This window comes from Sycon ciliatum, chromosome 5, assembly GCF_964019385.1.
Source record: "Sycon ciliatum chromosome 5, ocSycCili1.1, whole genome shotgun sequence".
Taxonomy (NCBI): Eukaryota; Metazoa; Porifera; class Calcarea; order Leucosolenida; family Sycettidae; genus Sycon; species Sycon ciliatum.
In genome coordinates, this window is record NC_088647.1 from 18,880,960 (window position 1) to 18,903,421 (window position 22,462).

Genomic DNA, 22,462 nt, shown 5'->3' on the forward strand with positions numbered 1-22,462 from the left:
CAGAGTGCTTCAAAGTGCGTCGGCGTGCCTCAACGGGGACTTTCCCTGTGACTCATCGCTGCACAGAGCATGCGAAGTAAAGACCAAATGAATCGCTAGAGCTTTATGAATCTGCAGGACTTTGAATCATCATTCTACGTGGCGTAAAAATTGAGGAAATGCATACTGGGACTATTGCGTGTGGCAGCGCGACCGGTGGCAGGAACCTGGGGATTTAGCACCAGGGTGCAAAAGGTTTTAAAGGGGAAGTTCACCCTAAAATGAAAACTTGTAGCGAAAAATGCACTGATTCCAATGGTGAAGGTCCCAGGTTTATCGGAGCAGCCGTTTCCGAGTTATACCAGCTTGAAGTTTGCACTAAACTTGGTGACATCATGATGACGTCATTAACTTGCTCAGACTAGGCCGGATTTTATGACGTCAGAGAGATAGACTTTGTATGGGCGTAGATGGGGAAAACGATTTCTTTCTTGTTTCTCTGCAACAATGAATTTCATACTAGAATTTTTTCCAGTCGGGATACCGGTAGGGTGACATCTGTCCCATACCGAAGTTTGAAAAAGATTCGATTCTTTGGGACAATGGAGAGCCAAAATACTGAAATTTCCCCATCTACTCCCACACAAAGTCTATCTCTCTGACGTCATAAATCCGGCCAAGTCTGGCAAGTTAACGCATGTCACCAAGTTTAGTGCAAACTTCAAGCCGGTATAATTCGGGAACGGCTGCTCCGATCAACCTGGGACCTTCACCATTGGAATCAGTGCATTTTTGGCTACAGGTTGTGAAGTTTTCATTTTAGGGTGAACTAACTTCCTTCCCCTTTAGAACATTGAAACCCTCATAATAGAGAGGTTAAAGGGGAAGTCCGGTGAAAAATTTAAATTTCAGGGTCGGTAGAGTTTCGGCCGCTGAGTCGAATGGTGTTGGTCCCACGTGTCTCCGACAAAGCGTTCTCGAGATATTTCCGTTTGAAAAACTGAGTTTCGGGGGCTGCGCCATGACGTCATGCGGCCGCGCCACACCCTCCGCAACGTCATAGCGTGCAGCTAAGTCAAAAGGAGTGCGTGAAAGCAATAGTGTCAGTGCTATTTCAAATGATTTGGCGACCCATAGTAGGTGGTGCAAGCGACTCCGAAGACGTAACTCCTTGTGAGAGTGAGGATGCAGCCATGGCTGACCTTCATGAGTTCGGTCTGGGGCTGAGAACCTCGGTATTCAGCTGAAGAAATGGCCGCGCGGGCCGGTCAAGAGTGAGCGCTACTGAGTCTCCGACTGATGAAGAAGCAGCAGCTATTGCAGACGAGGCTGATATAATTATCAGATCGCTGGAGAGCAGAGTCGCCAAAATGGAGAAGAGTGATGCGAGTGCTCTAAATGTTGTTCCATACCGATTCGCTTAGACTCCAGTAGCCTGCCACATGGTGATGTTTTGGTGCGAACTTGGCATATTTCGGACTACTCAATTGGAGAACAGTGCAGGCTCTTTGAACCACGGGCACGACTCTTCGCTCGCAACGCTACGGGATCTGAAAGTTCTAGGTCCGGGAGCTGTTCGCTGTTTTGTCACTTGTCACGGTTGTGCACTCATCGCTGTAGCATAAAATAATGAGGCGGGAGCGGAAAACTAAATTTTTCTTTCTCAAAGCACAACCACCGGCACCGGCAAGGAGAAACTCTCGTTCTCTGACTACATGACTGTTCAATACGACTGATACGAGTGGTACATGACAAGTCCGTGTGTTGTCTGTTGACTAGTTGTCTGAGTCTTGTGACTCGAGTCTTGTTGTAGATCTACCTACCCCAGCACGGCAGTGCGGGAGTAGTTCCGTGTGTGATGAGTGTGTGCTAGCATGCACGCAGCACATTTGTACTAATTGTAGAGCCGTAGAGGCCAGTGCATGCCGACGGAAAAGTCCAACTCGGAAACGGCTAAAAATACAGTATAACCTCGAGGTTATACTGTATTTTTAGGGTACGTAGTGTTTGTAACACTGAATCGAATGGTCTTGGTCTGAAGTAGCTGCGACAAACGGTTCCCCAATCGAACGCGCTCCGAATTTGGCCGTTTTGTACACATCCAGATGGTGTGGCTACCTGGCTGCACGCTGTGACGTCATCACCTGGATCTGGGTGAGGTGCGCTCAAATTCGCACATGTTCGATTGGGCGTATCTGACGAACCATAGGCCGCAGCCTCCTCGGACAAAGACCATTCGACTCAGCGCCCCGAACTCTACAGACTGTGAAATTTAAATTTTTCACCGGACTTCCCCTTTAACCCCTTTAGCGCGAGCGTCGTACTAGTACGACGCACATGAGTTGCATGCCCCACGGCCGTCGTACTAGTACGACGCGCGCTGTACACTGTACAGTGAACCTGCATCTCATAGTCGTGGGGTCCGTGTTGAGTCCATAGTGATTTGTTCAAACTATCGTAACTCACTCAATACTTGGTCGATTGTCACAATCGAAACATGTATCTGCAAGAGAAAACTCTCAGCAGGCGATAGACACAATCGCCGAAGCGATACGACTACCGGTTGTTGAGATATGCGACTCGACACGGCAAATTTCAACTCGATTTTTTGCGCAGTCTGCAGAACGCGTATTTTCCATCATGGATCATTTGTGCGCTACCTGATGCCATGGAAACAAGATTCAAATGATTGTAGTGGATCCCGTGAGTCCTCACAAAATTTTTGAGCTCGATACGAGCAAGGAGACCGAAATGGCAGCTGAATATTTGAGCTTGGTTAGTCTTGGCTGTGCTCAAGTCTGTCGAGCACGTGGATGAAGTTTGCCTGACTGTAGCACGGGGTTGTGGTTTCGCTCCGAGCTGGGTTTGACACCAGTTTGTCACTCGTCTCAAGACCTTTCCAGGAAGCTCAAGATTGTGGAATTCGTCCAAGGAAAGGTAAAGTTATCGATCCTTGAGCAGCTAGTACTTTCATGGGAAAATGCGACTTTTACAGGTGTTGTCGTGGGGCGCGCTCAGGTGGCGTCGTGCTAAAGAGGTTAAGATGCACGTTATTTCCGACGTGACGCGCAATTTCACGTCAAATTTGGCATAAAACTTCAAATTTCGACGTAAGCAGCAGGCCACTCGCGTTGATTTTTGGACGTGCGAGCCAAATAACGCGAGCTGAACTTTCGCGTCACGTCAGAAATAACATGCATCCTAACCTCTCTAATCTTGAAATTTACTTCATTCTTTGTTTGAGTGTGTATCCTGCGTGAAATCACACTCACACAAAGAATGCAGTACATTACGCAGAAATGACGAGGTTTCAATATTCTATTCTTAACACTGTATCTGCTGACATTTATTTCTCAACCATGCACTCTCAACTCCATACAGGGTAGCCTCATGTCCGTGCACATTACACGGTCTGTGCACTAGACTGGCAATGTGTTCAGCATGCACTGCACACCTCTCTACTCATACCAAAGGCATATTTGGCAAAGTATCTATAGCAACTGCACCAGCCTATCGGGTTCACCCATAATGTTGACAACAAATGTGATAAAACGTACCTAGAGACGCCATTAGTTTGTCGACAGAGTTTGATATACACGGCCTGGAAATATATAACCATCAAACAACATCAAGAACGACATGCATACGTACACACACACACACACACACACACACACACACACACACACACACACACACACACACACACACACACATACACACACACACGCAAAGACACAGACACACACACACAGACACACGCACACACACACACACACACACACACACACACACACACACACACACACACACACACACACACACACACACACATACACGCACACACACACACACACAACAGCACAATCGTATACAATATCCGATCACAATAAGCATTGCGTTTCCAGCTACTGCTACTACGAATCGTGCCCCGAGTGCACTTCAAATTGAAATTGTACAAAGATCGATAATGATGGAGCCGGAAGAGAGAGAAAGAGAAAAAGAAAGAAAGAAAGAGAGAGAGAGAGAGAGAGAGAGAGAGAGAGAGAGAGAGAGAGAGAGAGAGAGAGAGAGAGAGAGAGAGAGAGAGAGAGAGAGAGAGAGAGAGAGAGAGAGAGAGAGAGAGAGAGAGAGAGAGAGAGAGAGAGAGAGAGAGAGAGAGAGAGAGAGAGAAAGATACAAAAGTAAAGACAAGTTGTCAGTCTAGATTTTATGCGCAGATGGAGAGGGATGATTAGCGCAGAATTTTTCGAAATGAGATGAAAAAAGGGAAAGATTCATGGTCCGCGTGAGACTCGCCTGGAGACCGAATTATCCGCATCTGCAGGAACGCCACCACCCTCAAAGATCAAGGCGCAGATGCAGCTCCTAAAGCGGTGGGAGGTGAGTAGATCAGACCTATTAACGGGCTCAATATTCACTTTCTCTTTTGATATTTTGATTAGAAGACATATGTCACATTGAGACTACATTGTGTTTCACTCCTAGCCAAAATTTCATGGCTCTGCGATAACCAGAAGCGCCATACCTAGCAGGTGTTTTACGTCTTTCGAAAATCAACTTCTTGTCTCAGGTAAACAGCGGCTTGCCTGTTGCCAATAAAGCACCGTATACAAATGAAAACTAATGGAAGCACACACAAGGCTTATTGTTGCTCTGTACTGGCCGTCGTGCAGCGATAACAATTAACTAATTTCCGAACTCAGAGTGAACTTGATATGCACTCTAAAATCTTTCCGGTTTGGAGCCACCTCCGATTTGAAACGAAAAATCGGGCAACGGGCCAACACAAAGGAGTGGCTCGGTTCGATCGACTCTGGCCTCAGAGCAAATTTCAACATGCCAGTTACCTTCCACAAACATATTCGAGTGAACAATCCACGCTGATGATCGGTTTGGGTCTACACAATCTTGCTGTCAAACAGGAACGTCTCCTCTACCCTCTGTTTCTCAATCATGGTCTTAGATCCCACTATTCAGATGAAAAGCAGAAATAATAAGAAAAGATGAAATGAAAGCCTGCTCACAATCCCGCCCAGCCTTGCGAACCGAGAATGGTGGATTAAGAACCCGAATTCAACGCTCGAGCAAGCGCTCTCCACTCAAGGCGTTCACAGAAATTATTGGGGAAATGATAGAAAAGAAATAATAAGATAAAGAGAATAAATTTCAACGTACATGTCGTGGAGCTCGGCTAGCCGCTGCCAACCCGTCAGCGCAACCTCGGCTACGCGCTCACTTCAGCTCTATGCCCGCATTGACGGAGCTCTGGGTGGCCAACCAGCCGAACAGCTGAAAGTCGCGACTCCGCACTGGCCGTGAATGAGCTCTCATCCCTAGCTCCATTCACTTCTTCACTCCACTTGATTAAACTGTTCACTCTCCCGAAGGAGAGTGAGGAAAAACGTTACTTCTCCAAACGACCAGGGAAATTTTAGGGTATACTTCCCCTTTAATGATAGCTTGCATAGACCTCGGTCCTACCGGTAGGACCATCATAAACAGACATGCTGCATGGCCTCTGTTCTAACATTGACCTAAAACTTGACCCTTAACTGGTTCTAAGGGGCTAATGAAGGAGTCTGCAAAATTTAGACGTGATAGCACAATGCATACTACGAAATTCCATGGTGATAGCCCATGGTAACCATGGAAACGGAGTATGGAATTATGCATTCCACTGCCTTGGCAAGCTAATAAAAACATTAGGACCTCACCACAATTGATGTGCCATGGTCAAAATTCACTTTGGACAGAGTTGCTAGCGCACCGACAGGATTATGTGCGGCCATTTTGACATTCGATAAAATTGCGCATACGCAATGCACTGGACATACCCTTGCATTTTGCGCCATTACTTTGCCTGACAAAGACCTCATCTCAACAATTGTTTCAAGATATTTCTTAACCAAAGGCACTTTTGCAGCTCGATTTCTTGGGTCCTACCGGTAGGACGGTATGCAAGCTATCATTAAAGGGTTAACCTAGGTTAGTTTAACCCCACCGGGAGGGTTGAACACGAGAAAACCTACTATCGTCATTTAATTCATATAATATCAGGGCTAACGTGGAGGGCACTAACAGCCCAAAAGGCCCTCCCTGCCATGCACTAACTATTTTAGAACGAGGTTATATGCATTATCTCAATTGCATTATGCTTGTGTAACGTGTACCCTTATATTGGGTAGTTTTGTGGTTTGTTTGCAGAAAGGATTGATGTGGTATGATAGAATATTTTCTTCTGGTAACTCAGCACCACGGAGGACTACTAAAAGTAGAATAGAAGCAAATGAAATGCTGGGCTCTTATTGCGAGCTTCATTCTTATTCATAGCTTGTGGAGCTATTTAGGGGTTTCGAGAGCCCCTTTTCAATACCTTTAATGACTTGGATCTTCGGTTTTTATAGGGTTCTGCTAGCTGTGGACAAGGCAAAATCGTACAGATAAAAGAGTACAGGAGGAAAAAACCGTACACACTTCTAAAGTGCGTAGCTTTTAGTAGTACACCTAACGTTTTATGCAGAGTTCATTATGTGCACCGTACTATAAGGCGTACAGGAAGTTGTACGCACCTGTTTAGAGTATATTCAGCGGGCTTTAAACTAATCCAAGGCCCTCGACGTGTCATCAAGAGTAGTAAAATTACAATTGAGCGGGCTTTAAACTCTGATAAGGCCCTTGGCGGGAATGTCGCTGATCGGACGTTTTCTGGACAACGAGACAAACCTCGTTCTAAATGTACCTTAGGACATGATTCCAACTTTCATCAGAATGTGACGCCAAAATTAGTCACAGAGAACGCGAACGCAATCGATCATGAAGGCAATGTAGTCAAAGACGAGGTCGATCTCGATTTTGTTGTTTCCAGGTTAGTGTCAGATATGTGACGAGTTGTAATTATTCCACTCCGGATTGTGATTGTTTGCGTCTTTTTGAGCATTCATATTTGCGCGTCTTTTATCCCTTTAATTTTGTGGGTGCAGCCAAACGGTTTTGGCGTGGTTCTTTTCCTTTTGACTGGAGAGTCCAGTTGTTGTGTTTCCTGTCACCACATTGTGACAATGTCGTAGTAATAAATTATATTCTAATACAGTCTTCTATGGTCGTGGGTCGATCGTCTTCGGACGAATATTCTTACATATCACACAGTTAGATCGTAGGCAGTCAGAATGGCGAGTAAACGATGTAGCAGTGAGTTTGTCGGTGTGCCACATGAGGACGCGTCTATCCTAGGTGAGCACGTTGAGTCGTTATAGAGACTACTGCGACATCCCCAGATATGCAGACGGCAAGAGTGATGATGGCAATGACGGAGACGACGACACGTACGCACCGGTGGCGGAGAAGCGCCAGCTCCATCTGCCTGACAACGACAAAGACGAGAGTTACAATGACTTGGAGCAGAATGGGCCACGTGTCAAGGAAGCCCTAATTGCCGCAAGGATCGCGGACTGGATATCAATCGGACGTGGCTGCTCTAGTGACAATCACTTTTCTGCGCTTGACAATGACCTCTTGAGAATCTTGGCATGACGCTCTAGCAGCTGAAGCGCCACGTTCGCCAAACTCGCAGCCTGCTCTTCAAAAGTACGTACTGGATGAGTTGGGTGCCTCAGTGACCGTGGGATTCGCGGACCCCAGAACAACTATGATACTGCATACATGTACATAACAGAATTGGACAATGAAAGTGCATTCTACAATATGGAGAATTACAATATAGAGAATTCAAGGGACTTGGAACTTGGAAGGCTAATATTGATGTAAAACTTTGACGAATGGAAGTTTACATACTAAAGGACGAAACATTTTCTGAGATCATGGCTCATATACCACTAATCAACCCAGGTGAACTCTCTTCACGGACAGTATTGTCCATTCCCTTCCAGTTTCAGAGTGAATTTTCAAAGAGAAATTTCCTAAAAAGGCAAGATTGTTCACGGCAACGGCTACATTCAGTAGTTTGGAGGATTAAATAGTGGGGAAAGAATGAGAAGAAAAATGAAATGGTACCACCAGGACACGAACGAAGAATCTTCGCTTCAGTCCCTCGATGCTCAACCATTAACTCGTTCCGTGCTAAGGCTATACTCGTCCAAGTATTTGCGCAATAAATTGTAGTGCATAGACCAGTGTACAATCTATCATAACTCCGTCACACATAATCGGTATGTTATACCGACTTGACAATCTACACACAATCAATACACCGCTGGAAATGTCTTGAGCTCAGCTTTCCAGTGATATAAAATACGTTGCGATAGGGCAAAGGCGGACCGAGCGACGACCAGGTGATCACAGAAGTATTGGCACTGCGTGATCGCGAATGATTTTGGTTTTTCTTCAGACGTTTTCCCTTTCCCATTCCCTCAACCATTGTCCAATTAATATTTTGACTTTACAATTTTTAAGGGTGCAATGGGATTTCCCTTTGGTACAGGGCGTGCGTGATGGGTACCAAGAGAAGAGCGTGGATCTAAGCTTTCCAGAGCAGCCTTAACCCTTTCAGCCCTTACCGGAAAATCAACTCCCACGGGGCCAAAAATGCATATTCTGGTCCAAAATTGATTGGAAATGTTGGGTATGGCCATATGGCCATATGCACTGTGAATCCAAAGAAATTTTGTAGGATTTCATTGTACGAGACTCATAACACCATATTTAGATACGCGACTTTTGGAGATTTTTCCTCAAAATTCATACAATTTAGGCAATTGACGACAAAGATCAGACAAGCAATGGCAAGCAGTGCTATAACTGGTCAGTGTTGACTTCAGAATGGAGAAATGTCATAATAACATGCTTGATATGATCCTGGTGTTCTACGGCAACCTAGACTAGAGTACAGCAACTTGTTTTATACGGCGCTTGCATCATATGCGACTTCGCGATCCAGAATGGGTCTTTCTTTTTCTTGGGCGCCTCGTAAAGCTTGAATCCTCCAGCAGCCCTACCTACTTCAAGACAAAACCATGTGATGGACAGTGAGGATGCCGAGTAACTGGAGTAGCAACCACAGCAACTGCATCAGGTATAATAGCAGCCGGTGCAGTGGCAGCGGTTGGCTCACTGTGCTCGGCGCATCCCAGGGTGAATCATCACTGGCCGCACGCATACGTACGTACGCGGCACAGGTAAAGTCATATTGATGGAGAATGCAATACTGCTCATTCTCTGATTTAGACACTCACTGGCAAGACAATCCAGCTATCAAAATAGTCTGAAGCATTCCCTAAACAGCCGAGTGCATACTGCATACCCGTGTATGTACGCATGAAAATTCAAGAAACAATCGGCTGCGCAATTTCTGATAGTGGTTCAAAATTGCTAAACAGCCGAGTGCATACTGCATACCCGTGTATGTACGCATGAAAATTCAAGAAACAATCGGCTGCGCAATTTCTGATAGTGGTTCAAAATTGCACAATTGTTGACTATTCTGGATTATTCTGGATTCATAATTATTTGATAGCAATCTCCATCCTGTAGGTGCCTGGCTCTGTACTCAACATCAATACTTACATGTATGCACATCTCTATTGTGATCTGCATGCATGTCTGACCAGTACACTTGACTTCAAATTCAAATATTTTCAAAAATCTGACCTTCAAATTTGATCGCAGTTTACTTGAGGAACTTCAGCAAACGGGCTCACGACAGATAGCTCCTGCTCAGAACACCATGCCTAGGTGTCAGAGACTTCAGCATCGCTTTCCAAATCTCTTTGGTCTCCGGCATCCCCTGCGTCCGAGTCAGCTGCGATCTTTTGAATAGCAGCAAATTCGTAATCCTCAGAAAACGACTCCGACACAATTTCATTGTCCCCAGAATCATCCTCAGAGTCATTACCCGCCTCACACTGCTTCACAGGACTCCTTCCATTGACACAGAGTAGTTGAGCTACTTACCTTGCCGAGAAACAGCAGGGCAAGATGACGAAAACGAAATTTGAGCAAAACAATTTATTTGAAAGATATGCCAAAATACGCACTTCAAACTCGATGCTCGCAGCTGTTCTGCTGTGCAGACTGGCCACATACACGTCGATCAGGTCCTTCAGCTCACTGAGGAACAGTTCCAGGCCCCACTGATGTTGAGGCATCAGTACAAACGCGACGTACACTGAGGACGTATATAAACGTCGTCAGTGGGGCAGGTGCACACGTCATGACGTATATATACGTCGACAGTGGTGAAAGGGTTAACCCTTTGTCCTTTCGCCCATACTTGAACCGTACACCTGTGTACGGTTCAACCCACGCATGTTCAAAGCGACCTGGAAGCTACGCGGATCACCCGATCCACATGAAAATTCACGTGCACACAGCCTATGCTATGTAGAGGATGATGCACGGGTCGCTGGGGCTAGTTGCCATTTGAAAATTTTCAGGAAATCAAAGTCGAAGTTTGCTTGCGCCGTAATTTCCGACATGGCAGCACGCAGGTCGCTTGATGCAGATGAAGCGCTTGTTTGAGGATAGCTGGAGTGACCCGAGCGACAATCCTATGTCCTCTGATGACGAGGACGAACTGGACGAAGCCTTAGTTGAAGGGGTTGATTCTGATTTTGGTAACGATGCGGACTATGATGTTGTAGCCGTCGGCCCGTCGATCCAACTGTCGCACATGTCGACCACTCCGATTTGAGTGCAGGATCGGCAGAACAGCACTCGAGTGGTGAGGAGAGTGTACCACCGCCGTGTCTTACCCGTTGTGGAGCAGCAGGGCCAGCTAGAGTGCCGCAGCACGTGGAGCGGGAGAGCAGTTCAATCCCAGAGAGGTCCAGATCTCCGTCACCTGCGCGCCGTCAAACTCATGGTCGACAGCCGCGCAGAGCGAGGAGAGTCGCCACACGGGGCCGAAATGTCGAGCCTGTGGCCACTGTCGCTCCTCTGGCTAATGCTCTGTGTTTCTCCAACATGCCAGTGGTGCTACTCCAGGTCACACTTGTACAAATTGCACATTATTTATACATAGGAAAGAACTTGAACTTTGAATTTTGCCGATTTTTGCCAAAAAAATCATTTTTGATACTCTTGATTAGCCACACCCACCTGAGGAATGCAACCCAAACGGCATTTTTAGTTCACAATTATCATAAGCTTTCAGGAAAACATAAAGTGTACATACAAAATATCAGCTGCTTGGGTATGGTGAGTGGATTTGTTGAAGTAGGTACCCCTCACATACATTTTGGGCAAAAGGACAAAGGGTTAAAGGGGAAGTTAAGGCTAAAATCAAAATTTCACCAGTTGTAGTCTTCGGGGTGCTGAGCCGAATGGTCGTGGTTCGAGGAAGCTGAGACGCTCCCTTCCTACTTTAATCCCAATCGAACTCGCGCACTTCCACCGAAACTGGGTGACTGTGTCATGGCCGCGCTTTGGGCGGGTTTGTGACTTGGCTTAGATCAGTCTAGTGGCTACCCAGGTAGACGACCAATATAGTCGCCATCCAAGTTGCTAGCTCACACAGAACGACAGGTCTCTAATTCCACTTGAACAGTGTTTATTTGAACCATTGCAGTGCTAGATCGAAAGATCAAGTGTGAAGAGTCAACTGAGACCCAAAGCAGGAAAGAGTCGGAGGAGTAGTGAGCTCCCCGAGAGTCGAGGAGAGTAGAGAGCTCCCCGGATCGAGGATGAATGTTAGCAAAACAGCTCCTTATGTATGCTACATTATGTGATCAAAAGTATACAGCGGCAAGAATGCGTATTATTTCTATATTACAGTGGTGCAATATGTGCAATCAGCCAAACTAGAATATAGTACAAAGATCAATCAATGCGGGGAGCTCGCTCACCCAAATGTGAATATCAGTGATCTCCAAATGCTGGCATGATCTTGGTCCGCGATCCGGTGGACTGGGATGCATAGCTGTGTCGCTCTTGTGGCTTCACCCAATATGGGCTCTTCCCCCAAACATAGCATCAGACGGCAATGCCGTGTTCCCTCCAACGGGCCTGGGGTCTAGAGTACGCGAAGTACTGTCGACCCTTTGCGTCTTACGACACGAGAAGAGGCGCCACTCTTGCTCAACTAACAAGGGTATCAGCTCCCTTGCAGGACTAAGCGTGGCCCCCTCAAGCTCAACAGGGTAGTGAGTACAATGCTGACGACTTGTACTGAAGGTGTTGCCGACGTACGACAACACTTTGCGACTCTAGGCCACGAGTTGTAAGCCATGATTGCTCAACTAACGAAAGTGCCAAATCCTTCGCAGGACTAATCATGGTTCTTACAGAACTCAGGAATATTTCGGAGTCTAGCTTTGGCTGCCGAACTCAATGCGTGGTCGCTTTCACGACGAGTCTGATCCAGGTCATGACAACTGCACCCTACTAGATGGGGATTTGTATTAGGGCTGAAACGATCATTCAATAACTCTTAACGATCAACCAATATCATTAACGATCGATATATTGGTTTTATCGATTCTTGTCGGCTCTACCCGTGTACCTCGAACACCAGTTTATGAAAAAATTCCACGATACTTTTGCTACGTTAGAAATTTGTGGCACCGCACTGTTGACATCTGTAGACATCTGACTGGTTTATGAACATGACCTACAGTCCATTCAGAAAAAGATGGACTTCTAGCTTTTGGCCATAAATGAGTCAAACTTTGAGTTTTTTTAGAATTTTTTTCTGCAATCCCCTATGGAATCCTCTTCCAATTATGTTTCTGAAGTCTATTTGTCCAAAAAGCAAGCCATAACAAGAATAGGATATCGGCCAGGTTTTGCCCCAGAAGCATTGAATTGGAAAAAACCATCAAAATCCAGGCCGTTTGACCCTGCCTGCAACAGTGCATTGTGGGGTTCGAACCCCAGTTCAGGCACCCTTTTTGGACTCTTTTTCAAAGTTCAAATTTCGCGTGTGTACATGAAATCACGAAAAATCGCCAAATACGGGAGCTCGCCAGAGCCAGGGCCCATCTTTTTCTGAATGGACTGTAGAGAATTTCATGTTGTTTCTAGAGGGAAGAATCTTGTCATTACCCTCCAGCAACTGCTCTTATCTCTGACCTTTCCCGCAAATGAACTGAAAAGACAACGAGTGCTCTCTTCCGATCTCTTTCAAAGCCACAAATCAATTTTACTGCGCTTGAAAGTACATGATTGTACTCGTATTCACTATCGGATGGAGTGCAAGGGCTGGAATACTGTCACTCATATACATGCATAAAAAATTGTTAGCACTCGTTTTGAACACTAACGATTATCGATTGCACTCTTAACGATCGATATGCGAGTTATCGGTATAATTGTTTCAGCCCTAATTTGTATGCAAAATGTCACTAAAAGCGCCATTTCGTTCTTATAAAAGCACGAATGACCGCGATTGGCCCATATGTTGCAGTCTTTTGGATGCTGAGTCGACTGGTTTTGGTCCGAGAAAGCTGCGATGCAGCGTTCCTCCTTTATTCCCAATCGAACATGGTTGAACAAGCGGTCACGTGCTCCTGGGTGCCCAAATCACCTGATCACCGCGCCAGCAGGCGACAACTTTCACACCAAGGTTCAACTCGAGTTCAACTCGAGTGACAGGACTGCACCCAAAAAAGGTCAAACAGGCTAGTAAGTTGTACCCTGCAGGCACGGTGGCCAGGTGACTGGTGTACGCAGGAGCACGTGACCGCTTGTTCAACCATGTTCGATTGGGAATAAAGGAGGAACGCTGCATCGCAGCCTTTTCGGACCGAAACCAGTCGACTCAGCGTCCAAAAGACTACAACATATGGGCCAATCGCGGTCATCCGTGCTTTTATAAGAACGAAATGGCGCTTTCAGTGACATTTTGCATACAAATCCCCATCTAGTAGGGCGCAGTCACCCAGTTTCGGTGGAAGTGCGCGAGTTCGATTGGGATTCAAGTAGGAAGGGAGCGTCTAAGCTTCCTCGAACCAAGACCATTCGACTCAGCACCCCGAAGACTGCAACTGGTGAAATTTTGATTTTAGCCTTAACTTCCCCTTTAATCATGAAAATCGTTCGAGTTTGAGCAAGAAGCTGGTAAAGATGGAGTTGTTGTGGCGTTCCAAGGCATTATGGGAAGTTTGGAGAAGACAAGGAAGTGGTCCTTGTTGTTTGTTTATTCGGAGTCGACGAACAAACAGGCAAATTTGCCTAATTACATGATATTGACTAAAAGAAGAATAAGTATACAGTAAAGGGAAATGATAATAAAGCGGGCAGTGGCGTTAGTGAAAAGCAGAATGTGCTGGGAGGGATCGCATGAATCGGTGGTCCTGTGAGATTTTCCTGACGTTGGGCTGGAGCCTGTTCCACAGTGATACACATTGGAATGAGACAGCATGTGTGCCAGCGGATGTCTTAGTAACTGGACATTTAACTGCGCGATTTCCCTGACTGCGTGTAGCACGGTCCTGATTTGCATATTCTGCTGCAAGTTATCAGGATGGATTCGCTTGGTCCTGATCTTTCCAACAAGTCCAAGATGATGGAAATCTATCAAGGCGACTGAAATGAGAGAACAATTTGTTCGGAGGTGTGCATGCAAACTCCATTAGGAGAGTCAGTGCGCTCGAAAGCAAGTTGTACTAGAAAAAAGGTACCAGCATGGAAAAGGTTATGGTTAGGTTCACATATTGCCAGTACGAGCCTAAAGTGCCTTTCGCAACCTCACCAGGCGGGTTGCAGTTATTTGAACCAGTGCATCCCGTACACTTGAATCGTATCCACAATATCTCCTCTGGTATCGGTGCTGACCGGGAGCTAGCCTATCTCCGATGTCCTCTGGCGCCCATTCGGCTTTTGTGAGCCAGGAGTGGTACGGAAACGACACAAGCGGAAAGTATGTGCGCTCCGATTCTGAACTTCGAAGTTCTACGTGATCCTTGGTCTAGGTTGCTCGCGATCGGATCACAGGCTTGACCTGCTGGTCCCAAGCGTTATAAAAAAAAAACGGTGCAATATGTGAGCGTGTACGATGTGAATAGCAATTTCTGGACATGAAAATAAAATAGAGGCCCACTGGCTGTGTGTTTTACATTTTTCATATCTTTTTGTATCTATTGTATGGCCTAATCCTTCATCTTTCCAAATATGTGACAATTGCTCATGCTGTGATCCCAGAGACTTTATAGCAGGATGTTTCGACAGGCCAATTTGTTGGCCTAAATTTCAATGTATGGAATTCTGGACATGAAAGTAAAATAGTGTCAATAGGGATCCTAAACTGCACCATTTTTGTTATTTTTTCTATTGGTGGACTGCAGTTGGCCTCTTCACACTTCCAGCCAACGGGTCCAAGACTATACAGCGTCTGAAGTGAAGTGCACATGGGGAAGCCAACGATTCGTCCATTACTTCTTATTTTACTCAAAATTTAAAATTCACATGCGACATAGTACCACAAAACTCGTTGAAATGCCTCCCAAGAAAAGGCTATCAACAAGGCACCGACACGAGGAGAAACTACAACAGCCCAGCTGTCAACTACAACAAGAAAAAACTTCATCAACCTGACTGACTTGACTCTACACGCGACGAAAAATTATTTTACTCGAAATGTCCAGAAATGTACAATGTCCAGAAATAGAAATTCACCTCGTATAAATCGGTCCTGCCCCAAGGGCGACGGCAATAGGCAGTCCAGGGTCGACATCCACAAGATTCAGCGTTACAGTCGCCCGTGTCTTCTCCCTGTACACTACGATTCCAATGTGAACCAAATTCCTAAGTTTTGGTGTAGTTCTCATCTTACCAGACCATACAACATTTTCACAGACTTCGATTTTACTGTAAACCAGTCCAGGACATGTCCTAGATAGGACATCCCGGAACCCAGCATACATCTATGCTGTTCCCATAGTAATCGTGACACGTGATTCAAAACTTCGTGTTGCGTCCGAGGAAGATGAACATGTCGCACTCAAAACAAACACAACGAAGGCCTTTCGTCTCAAAAGTTGTCGTTCTCCTGGTGGCTTGCCTCAAGCGAGTCGAGATTCGTATCTTGCCTCTTGCCTTCACAAATTCTACTTTCCTCGTTGTGGAGTACGCCTGGACAAAGGAACTGGCAAGCGAATCGTGTTGGTCGCATTGAAAATTGCAAGAGCACAAGAGGGATTGGCAAAGCAATTTGTGTTCGCACTTTCAGCAGAGCAATACTGTAAATATACAAAATTTCGGCACTTCACGATTTTTGACATTTCGGCGGCGATTTATTTTCGGCGTGGGGTAGAGGGCATGGTATAGTGCGACAGATGCTGTGAAAATTTCATCGGCGTTTTAATGTAGGCGTTTTGGGTCGGTGCCGAATATAGCCGAAATGAAATAGCTGCCGAAAATTTGTATATTTACAGTAGCTGCTGGTGCGATGAAGTTTTTACTTTCGCCATTGGTCTCAGGCAGCAGAAGGGTCTGGCTGAAAGCGATACGTCCATGACCACCACGCCCAATGGGGCACGTCCTGGGTTGATGTCCAAGAAAGACCGTCCAAGGCCCAGTTTTAGCCAGGAGATGTCGTATCCAAGAAATCAAAAAACGCCAACAGCAAGCTATGGCCAAGTAATATCTTCCAGGCAGTAATTTACGGGCCTAGCGTCTGCTGCCTTGTCTTTCTCCTCTGCAGGGCCAGGTTTGGGGCGAAATGAACGCAAGGGGCGCGAAGAAACATTCCAAAGACAAACATTCAAAATTAGAACCAATCGTTTCCAAAGAAAAGCCGCGTGACTACGAGAAACCCTACACGAAATCCCCGAAGGAAAACGGCCATTCGTTCGGGTATTCGATGGCGAATCGAATATGCAATACCTCAATCCCCGCCGATCTCCGATATTCTCCACCTTTTCCCTCAAACTTGACCAATTTGCAAAGAAATCCATCGCCATTATGATCGTGCATCCTCCACATACATTCAGAAATGCTCGCGCAGCACTTCGCGTGTGCGCGACCGACGCTTCCATGACAACACTGGGACAGGTGATCAATCAGAACGAGATGTCCTAGATAGGACATCTCCCAGACCGGTAAACTACACAGGCTGGTGGGATGCCGTCCTCACTGTACCCCCCCCCCCCCCCCCCCCCCCCACACACACCCACCCACACTGCACACCCACACTACTCACTAGTACGTGGAGCCCCAATGCATACTCTATTCATTAGAGGGATTGAAAAGGGCAACAAAATCAATAATGTTGAGCAGTCTCTCATGGGATGACATCTACACAATAGCTCAGTGGTTAGAGCATGGTTGGCCTCAAGCGAAGGTCCCCTGTCGAGTCTAACTCTTGGTGAGGACTTTCCCTTTTCCGTTCCCTCAACTAATGGAAATAACAGTGAAGCTTCTCGAGAAAATACGGTCCTGCATAAGCCGCTAAATGTGCGGGTGGTGTCGAGAACCATTCTCTGCAAGCGCGAGTACTTGCGTAGGTAGATACACCATTCACGATCAAGTTCATTTCGAGCACCAACACTGCAACTGTCCAACACCAATTCTCAATTTTTCATATTCGCGTGACAGTACTAGTCCAGAGACGCGAATACTTCTGGCACACTCTCGGTATCTTCAGAAAATAATACAGAGCGCTTTACATGATTGCGCTCAACATACGACCACCAAAACATAGCCAAGTCAATTCTCGGGAACGTGTCACTGGACCAACAATTCTTCTCCACTTTTCAAAAGTGTAAGTCTAAAGAACAAGTCACAAGTCACAGATAAACATACCTTGGGCTTCGGCTTGTACAGTTATTTCACTAGCAACTCAGTAAGCTGAGGCGCAACGCCGACCACGCAGGGGATTACGAGTATTGAAGAGTGGAGACCACTACTGAGGAACACTTTGGCTGGAGACACAGGCTGAGAAGCTATGTAGCCTCGCCAACGTCGACGAAGGAAAAAGAACTTCTCCAATCGGCAATCCTACTCCATCCAACTCCTTGTGACTGTTAGAATAGAATCTGAACACTGTAATTATTTTATGAGTTCGGCAGAGACTGACTGATTTCGTATCTACACAAATTTGAGACGAAGCGGCGCAGACCAACTAACCGAGTTGAACACAGCCGACTGTAGATCTACGGACGGTCACACTCCGACTCGCAGATAGATGAGAATCATGTTCACGAGGGCCCAGCTACAGTCAGTGGTGACTAGCCAGTGCAACTGACCACTACTCTACTTACACTGTTACAGACATTGTACTGTACTCTTTACTGACTTTAGTTTAGTCTTGCTGACAGCATGCTAGCACTGTCTTTACAGTCTGCGTCCTCGCGACATCGCGCGAAACGTTCCCCATTTTTTGCACGGCAGCCGAAAACGCGCATACGGCTAGCTGATTGCTTCGCGCGATCGCGCAACAAGAATAGCTAGCGGCACCGCGTATCGGCGCTGGCGCTTGCGGCCCTGCTTTGCGCGCCTTCCGAATAGTGACAAATCGCGGTAAAGTCTAGCGCTAGCGCGCGGGAAGTGAGACAACAGTAGTCAGTAGTCAGTGTCAGTAGATCTACCGTCGAGAATAGCGTGAACGGTAAAATAGTACTGTACTGTCTAGTCTGTAGTCTGTAGCGGACATGGAATCAACATGTGCACTGCACGCAGCGTTCTGTACGCGCGCTGAGCTGAGGGCGCCGGCCCGGCCCGCGGGCCGGCGCCCGGTCAATCGACTGGATTTGTTGTTGTTATTAATAATAGCGAGGTTTTGCATTCCGAAATTCGGCAAAAAGATTCGGCACGCGGGAGCGCGCGAGGCCGAAAATGCACGCGAAGATTCGGCATGTTTGTTCGGAAAAAGCTCACTTTGCCGAAATTATTTTTCGGATGAATTTTCTGTAGAAGAGCGCTAGCGCGTGATTTATTCAAAGAGATTTCTTATCTCGGCATCGCTTCCCAGGCGTCTTTGGCGACATCAGCGTCGTCAGCTACCTCTGATTGCTCCTCCACTGCTTGTCTACTCTCTTTCGCCTGGAAGGCTGGAGTGTCCTCACCGTCATCTGTGTGGCTGAAAAGACTATGGCGATACTCATAAAATTTGACTTGGCCATGGAGTTGGTTTTTCTGAGGCGACTGAGGAGACAGGTTTGGCCCTCGGCTCTTAGGCCGATCAAAGTTCGTTGAAATCAGCAAGAATAGGAGCACGGGACAGGACGTTGCTGATGCTAGGGCTCACGAAATGAAAACACATCATTTTCGACTTGCAAAACAAACGTTGGTGCGAAAATTCGACATTTTGATGTTCGACAAATGACCGAAGAGCGCCGAACCGAAATTCGGAATGCAAAACCTCACTAATTTTATTTGAATTCGCAATACCATGTAATGGCGCTGTTAAGTGTGACGTCACGGCCCCTTCGATACGCATAGCAACGGAGAGCACTGGGGACAAACAAAAGTCGCGTGACGCGAAGGACTAAAGCCGTAAAGGGACCGTCACTTAATTTTTGCCGATTACCGGTACCCGCCAAAAAAATCTTTTCGTTTCACGTGTCAGACACGTCCGCGAGCGCGTACGATCGTACGACTCGTACTCGCGCTCGGCCGCGCTACCTTTCACGTCAAGCAATCTGTTCACGCCACATGGCTGGATAGCGCGTACATGCAAACATGATTGAAGACTTGCAAAATCAATATTAATTATAGCAATAAAAACTGCTTTAGAAGCGGTGAGGCCTCCTGCAGTTTCATACAGAATTACAGATGGATGCTTTATGGCAGCTTTCTAAAAAAAAGTTATTGTGTTCTAGTCCTGGGTCCGGCATAGGCTATAGAAAATTTATATAATTGCTTCCAAACTGGCCTGGACTCCGTCTAAAAAGTAAGAAATTAACGAAATGTGAGTGCCGAAAATTAAAATTTCACACAAAACCTCACAATACTCACAACACTTGACAATCAAATACTGCTTTCAACACTTGTTTAGTCTGACACTGTACTTGTACTGCACCAACATGCATGCATGGGAAAGAGGATCACGAAGGGAAAAGGTCTTCTAGCTTTTCATCCTGTGTGTGATTATTGTGAGGTTTTGTGTGAAATTTTAATTTTCGGCACTCACATTTCGTTAATTTCTTACTTTTTAGACGGAGTCCAGGCCAGTTTGGAAGCAATTATATAAATTTTCTATAGCCTATGCCGGGCCCAGGACTAGAACACAATAACTTGTTTTTAGAAAGCTGCCATAAAGCAGTTTTTATTGCTATAATTTCTTTTGTTTTTTCTGTCACCAATCAATGGAATGCCCTTATGTAAATGATGGCCTTCACATCATATCAATACCGTATTATACGCATTGATGTGCAAGCCTTTTCTTGCAGAAAATGGCACTAGCATTATTTATACTTCTGCTGGGGAAACATGTGGTTAGTGGTGGTGATACTTGATACTTTTTTTATACGCAGGTCATTCTGTGCATGTTGCTGTTGCAGAATTTCAGGACTGTCATAAAATTGTCTTGCCTTTCAGATATTTCAGATTTACTTGAGAAACGTAGCCAGGTGCGTGTCGCAGATGTTTTTGTTGATTCTGTGTTTATACATGTAATTGGTTTATAATCATGGGTTATCGTGATAAGGTCATCCTGCATCATATTGCACTGAAATCGTAATCGTGTTGATGTCGATACAACTTTTGGAAGTAGCTCAATGACTGCAAACTGTTAGTCCACGATTTTCTAAAACAACACAGCAAAGGAGGAACAATAAACATGTATTAAAATGTAAACAAATACATTGTTGAGTCCGGTACCTCGTTCCAACAACTACACTGATCCTGAGGATAAAAGGGGCAAGGCCATTGGAGGTTGGAGGTCATTATTATCAAATTGTCAATTTTTTGATAGGGCAATCCCGCAGGCCTAAGGCCTTCTTACAGGGTACCCTGGAGGTACTGTCACTGAGAGATAAACAAGGCACTCCATAATAATAAAATGGTACACATCTTTTGCCGTGAGTATGAATGATATCCAGTCGAACCTCTTTAGGACGAACACCAAGGGACCGATGGTATTTATTCTCTTAACCTATTTTATAACAAGTGAATACATTTCTCCAATAGACATACGAACAGATTTTTTCTACAGCGAAAGATTCTAAGCCACACCGACTCGTCTCGTATGAAACAAATGAGTCACTGAACCTTTCTTTAGCAACATGACGGCAACTGAAACAGCAACAGAGAAAGTACGATACATGTACAGCACATTCTTGCAGGTACTACAAACAGATTGCAGATCGTAATTTTTCTCGGCGGTACTCACAAATCAAACAGCCCAGACTCGAGTAAACAAATCCAATCATACAAGTACGAGATTTTCACGAGACTGCACCCATTGGCTTGTTTCGTATGAAGCAAACAAGTCACTGAACCTCTCCATAATGGAGATTTTCCCTGATATGCGAATTTATTTTGCATACTCGGTCAATGGGTCCTTAAACCTTTCCCTCCAGATTGGGAACTGCCAACGATAGTATGCCACTGACCAGTGCCTTACTTGTAACGTACCAATGTACAATGAACATGAGTATTTCGACAACACATCTAAGCCTCAGCAGCAACATAAGCCTTACCGTCAAGAAGGTGAACTCGCGTTCTTCGCACACTGTAGGCAAGGGCAAAGAGATAAAAAATGGATCTAAATCCGAATAAAATCAGCACACGTTTCCGTAAATGAAAGGGTGAGCATAAGCAAATGAATCGAAGGAAACTGGTCAACTCAGAGATCACTTGTCATCGAGTATTCCGTAAAAGGAGGCCTCGGCAGCGGAAAAGCTAAATTCAGGGCTCACAGCAACCATGCCAAAACCTCGATTACGTGGGAGGACATCTTGGATCTGATCACCATAGAAACGAACTCGCGTGATCGCTAAGCGCAGGCGTAGAACGCAGTCGCGCAAGGAGATTTTGACTTGCTTGGGCTTAGTTGCTGTGACAAGGACTGAGTCGTGAATGGTGAAGGAGATGGCCGGAGACTGTCTCACTTTTGTGACTATCTCTATTTCATTTCGGTAGTTCTTGTTTCCTTCCAAGTGGATTATTTCGCGAGCAGTGTTGGCCTTGTCGGCCAAAGGCTTCATTCAGACTGTCCGCACACGGAGTCCTGCGAAAAGTAGCCCCGAGCAGAATCCTGCAGTCGTTGACGAAAGAGTTCAACATCTACAGCCGGGCAGCTACGCCGCTGATGCACAGGCGCGGGTGACGGGAGAGGGAAAGGACTAGCATTCCTTGACGGCATGGAGCAATGACTCACGTCGTGTTCTAGTTTTAGTTTCTCCGCCGTGAAGTCCTGTTGTGTAAACGTAAATATACGGCTGGTCTGCGAAGAGCCGTGTAGCGCAGTGGTGACGATGTGGAGTTGTGAATTATTTGATTCGCCACTCCGTTTCGTTGCAAGAGAACAAGTCCAATGGCTTCGCCGTTGTGCTGGCCATGTATTTCTTCGGTCTGCCATAACCATGATAACTCCTGGAGGACACTGCGATGAAGCGCCAGGCGAGTAGCAAAAACATTTCAAAAA

The 22,462-nt window shown here is 45.9% G+C and overlaps 1 protein-coding gene across 4 annotated transcripts in view; it reads right to left on the bottom strand.

Moving 5' to 3' along the window:
* LOC135817930 (uncharacterized) overlaps positions 1-18,113 on the bottom strand; it is a 55,122-nt gene extending 37,009 nt beyond the window's left edge. For 2 of the 4 annotated variants that reach the window (XM_065331232.1, XM_065331230.1), the window contains exons 1-2: positions 17,677-18,113; positions 3,537-3,580 (exon numbers count right to left, since the gene is read on the bottom strand). In XM_065331232.1, the coding sequence (XP_065187304.1) occupies positions 3,537-3,549 (13 nt within the window). In that variant the 5' untranslated portion in view covers positions 3,550-3,580; positions 17,677-18,113. The remainder of the gene's footprint in view (positions 1-3,536; positions 3,581-17,676) is intronic. The other 2 variants (XM_065331233.1, XM_065331231.1) reach the window with 1 other exon arrangement.
* Positions 18,114-22,462: the final 4,349 nt, after the last annotated feature.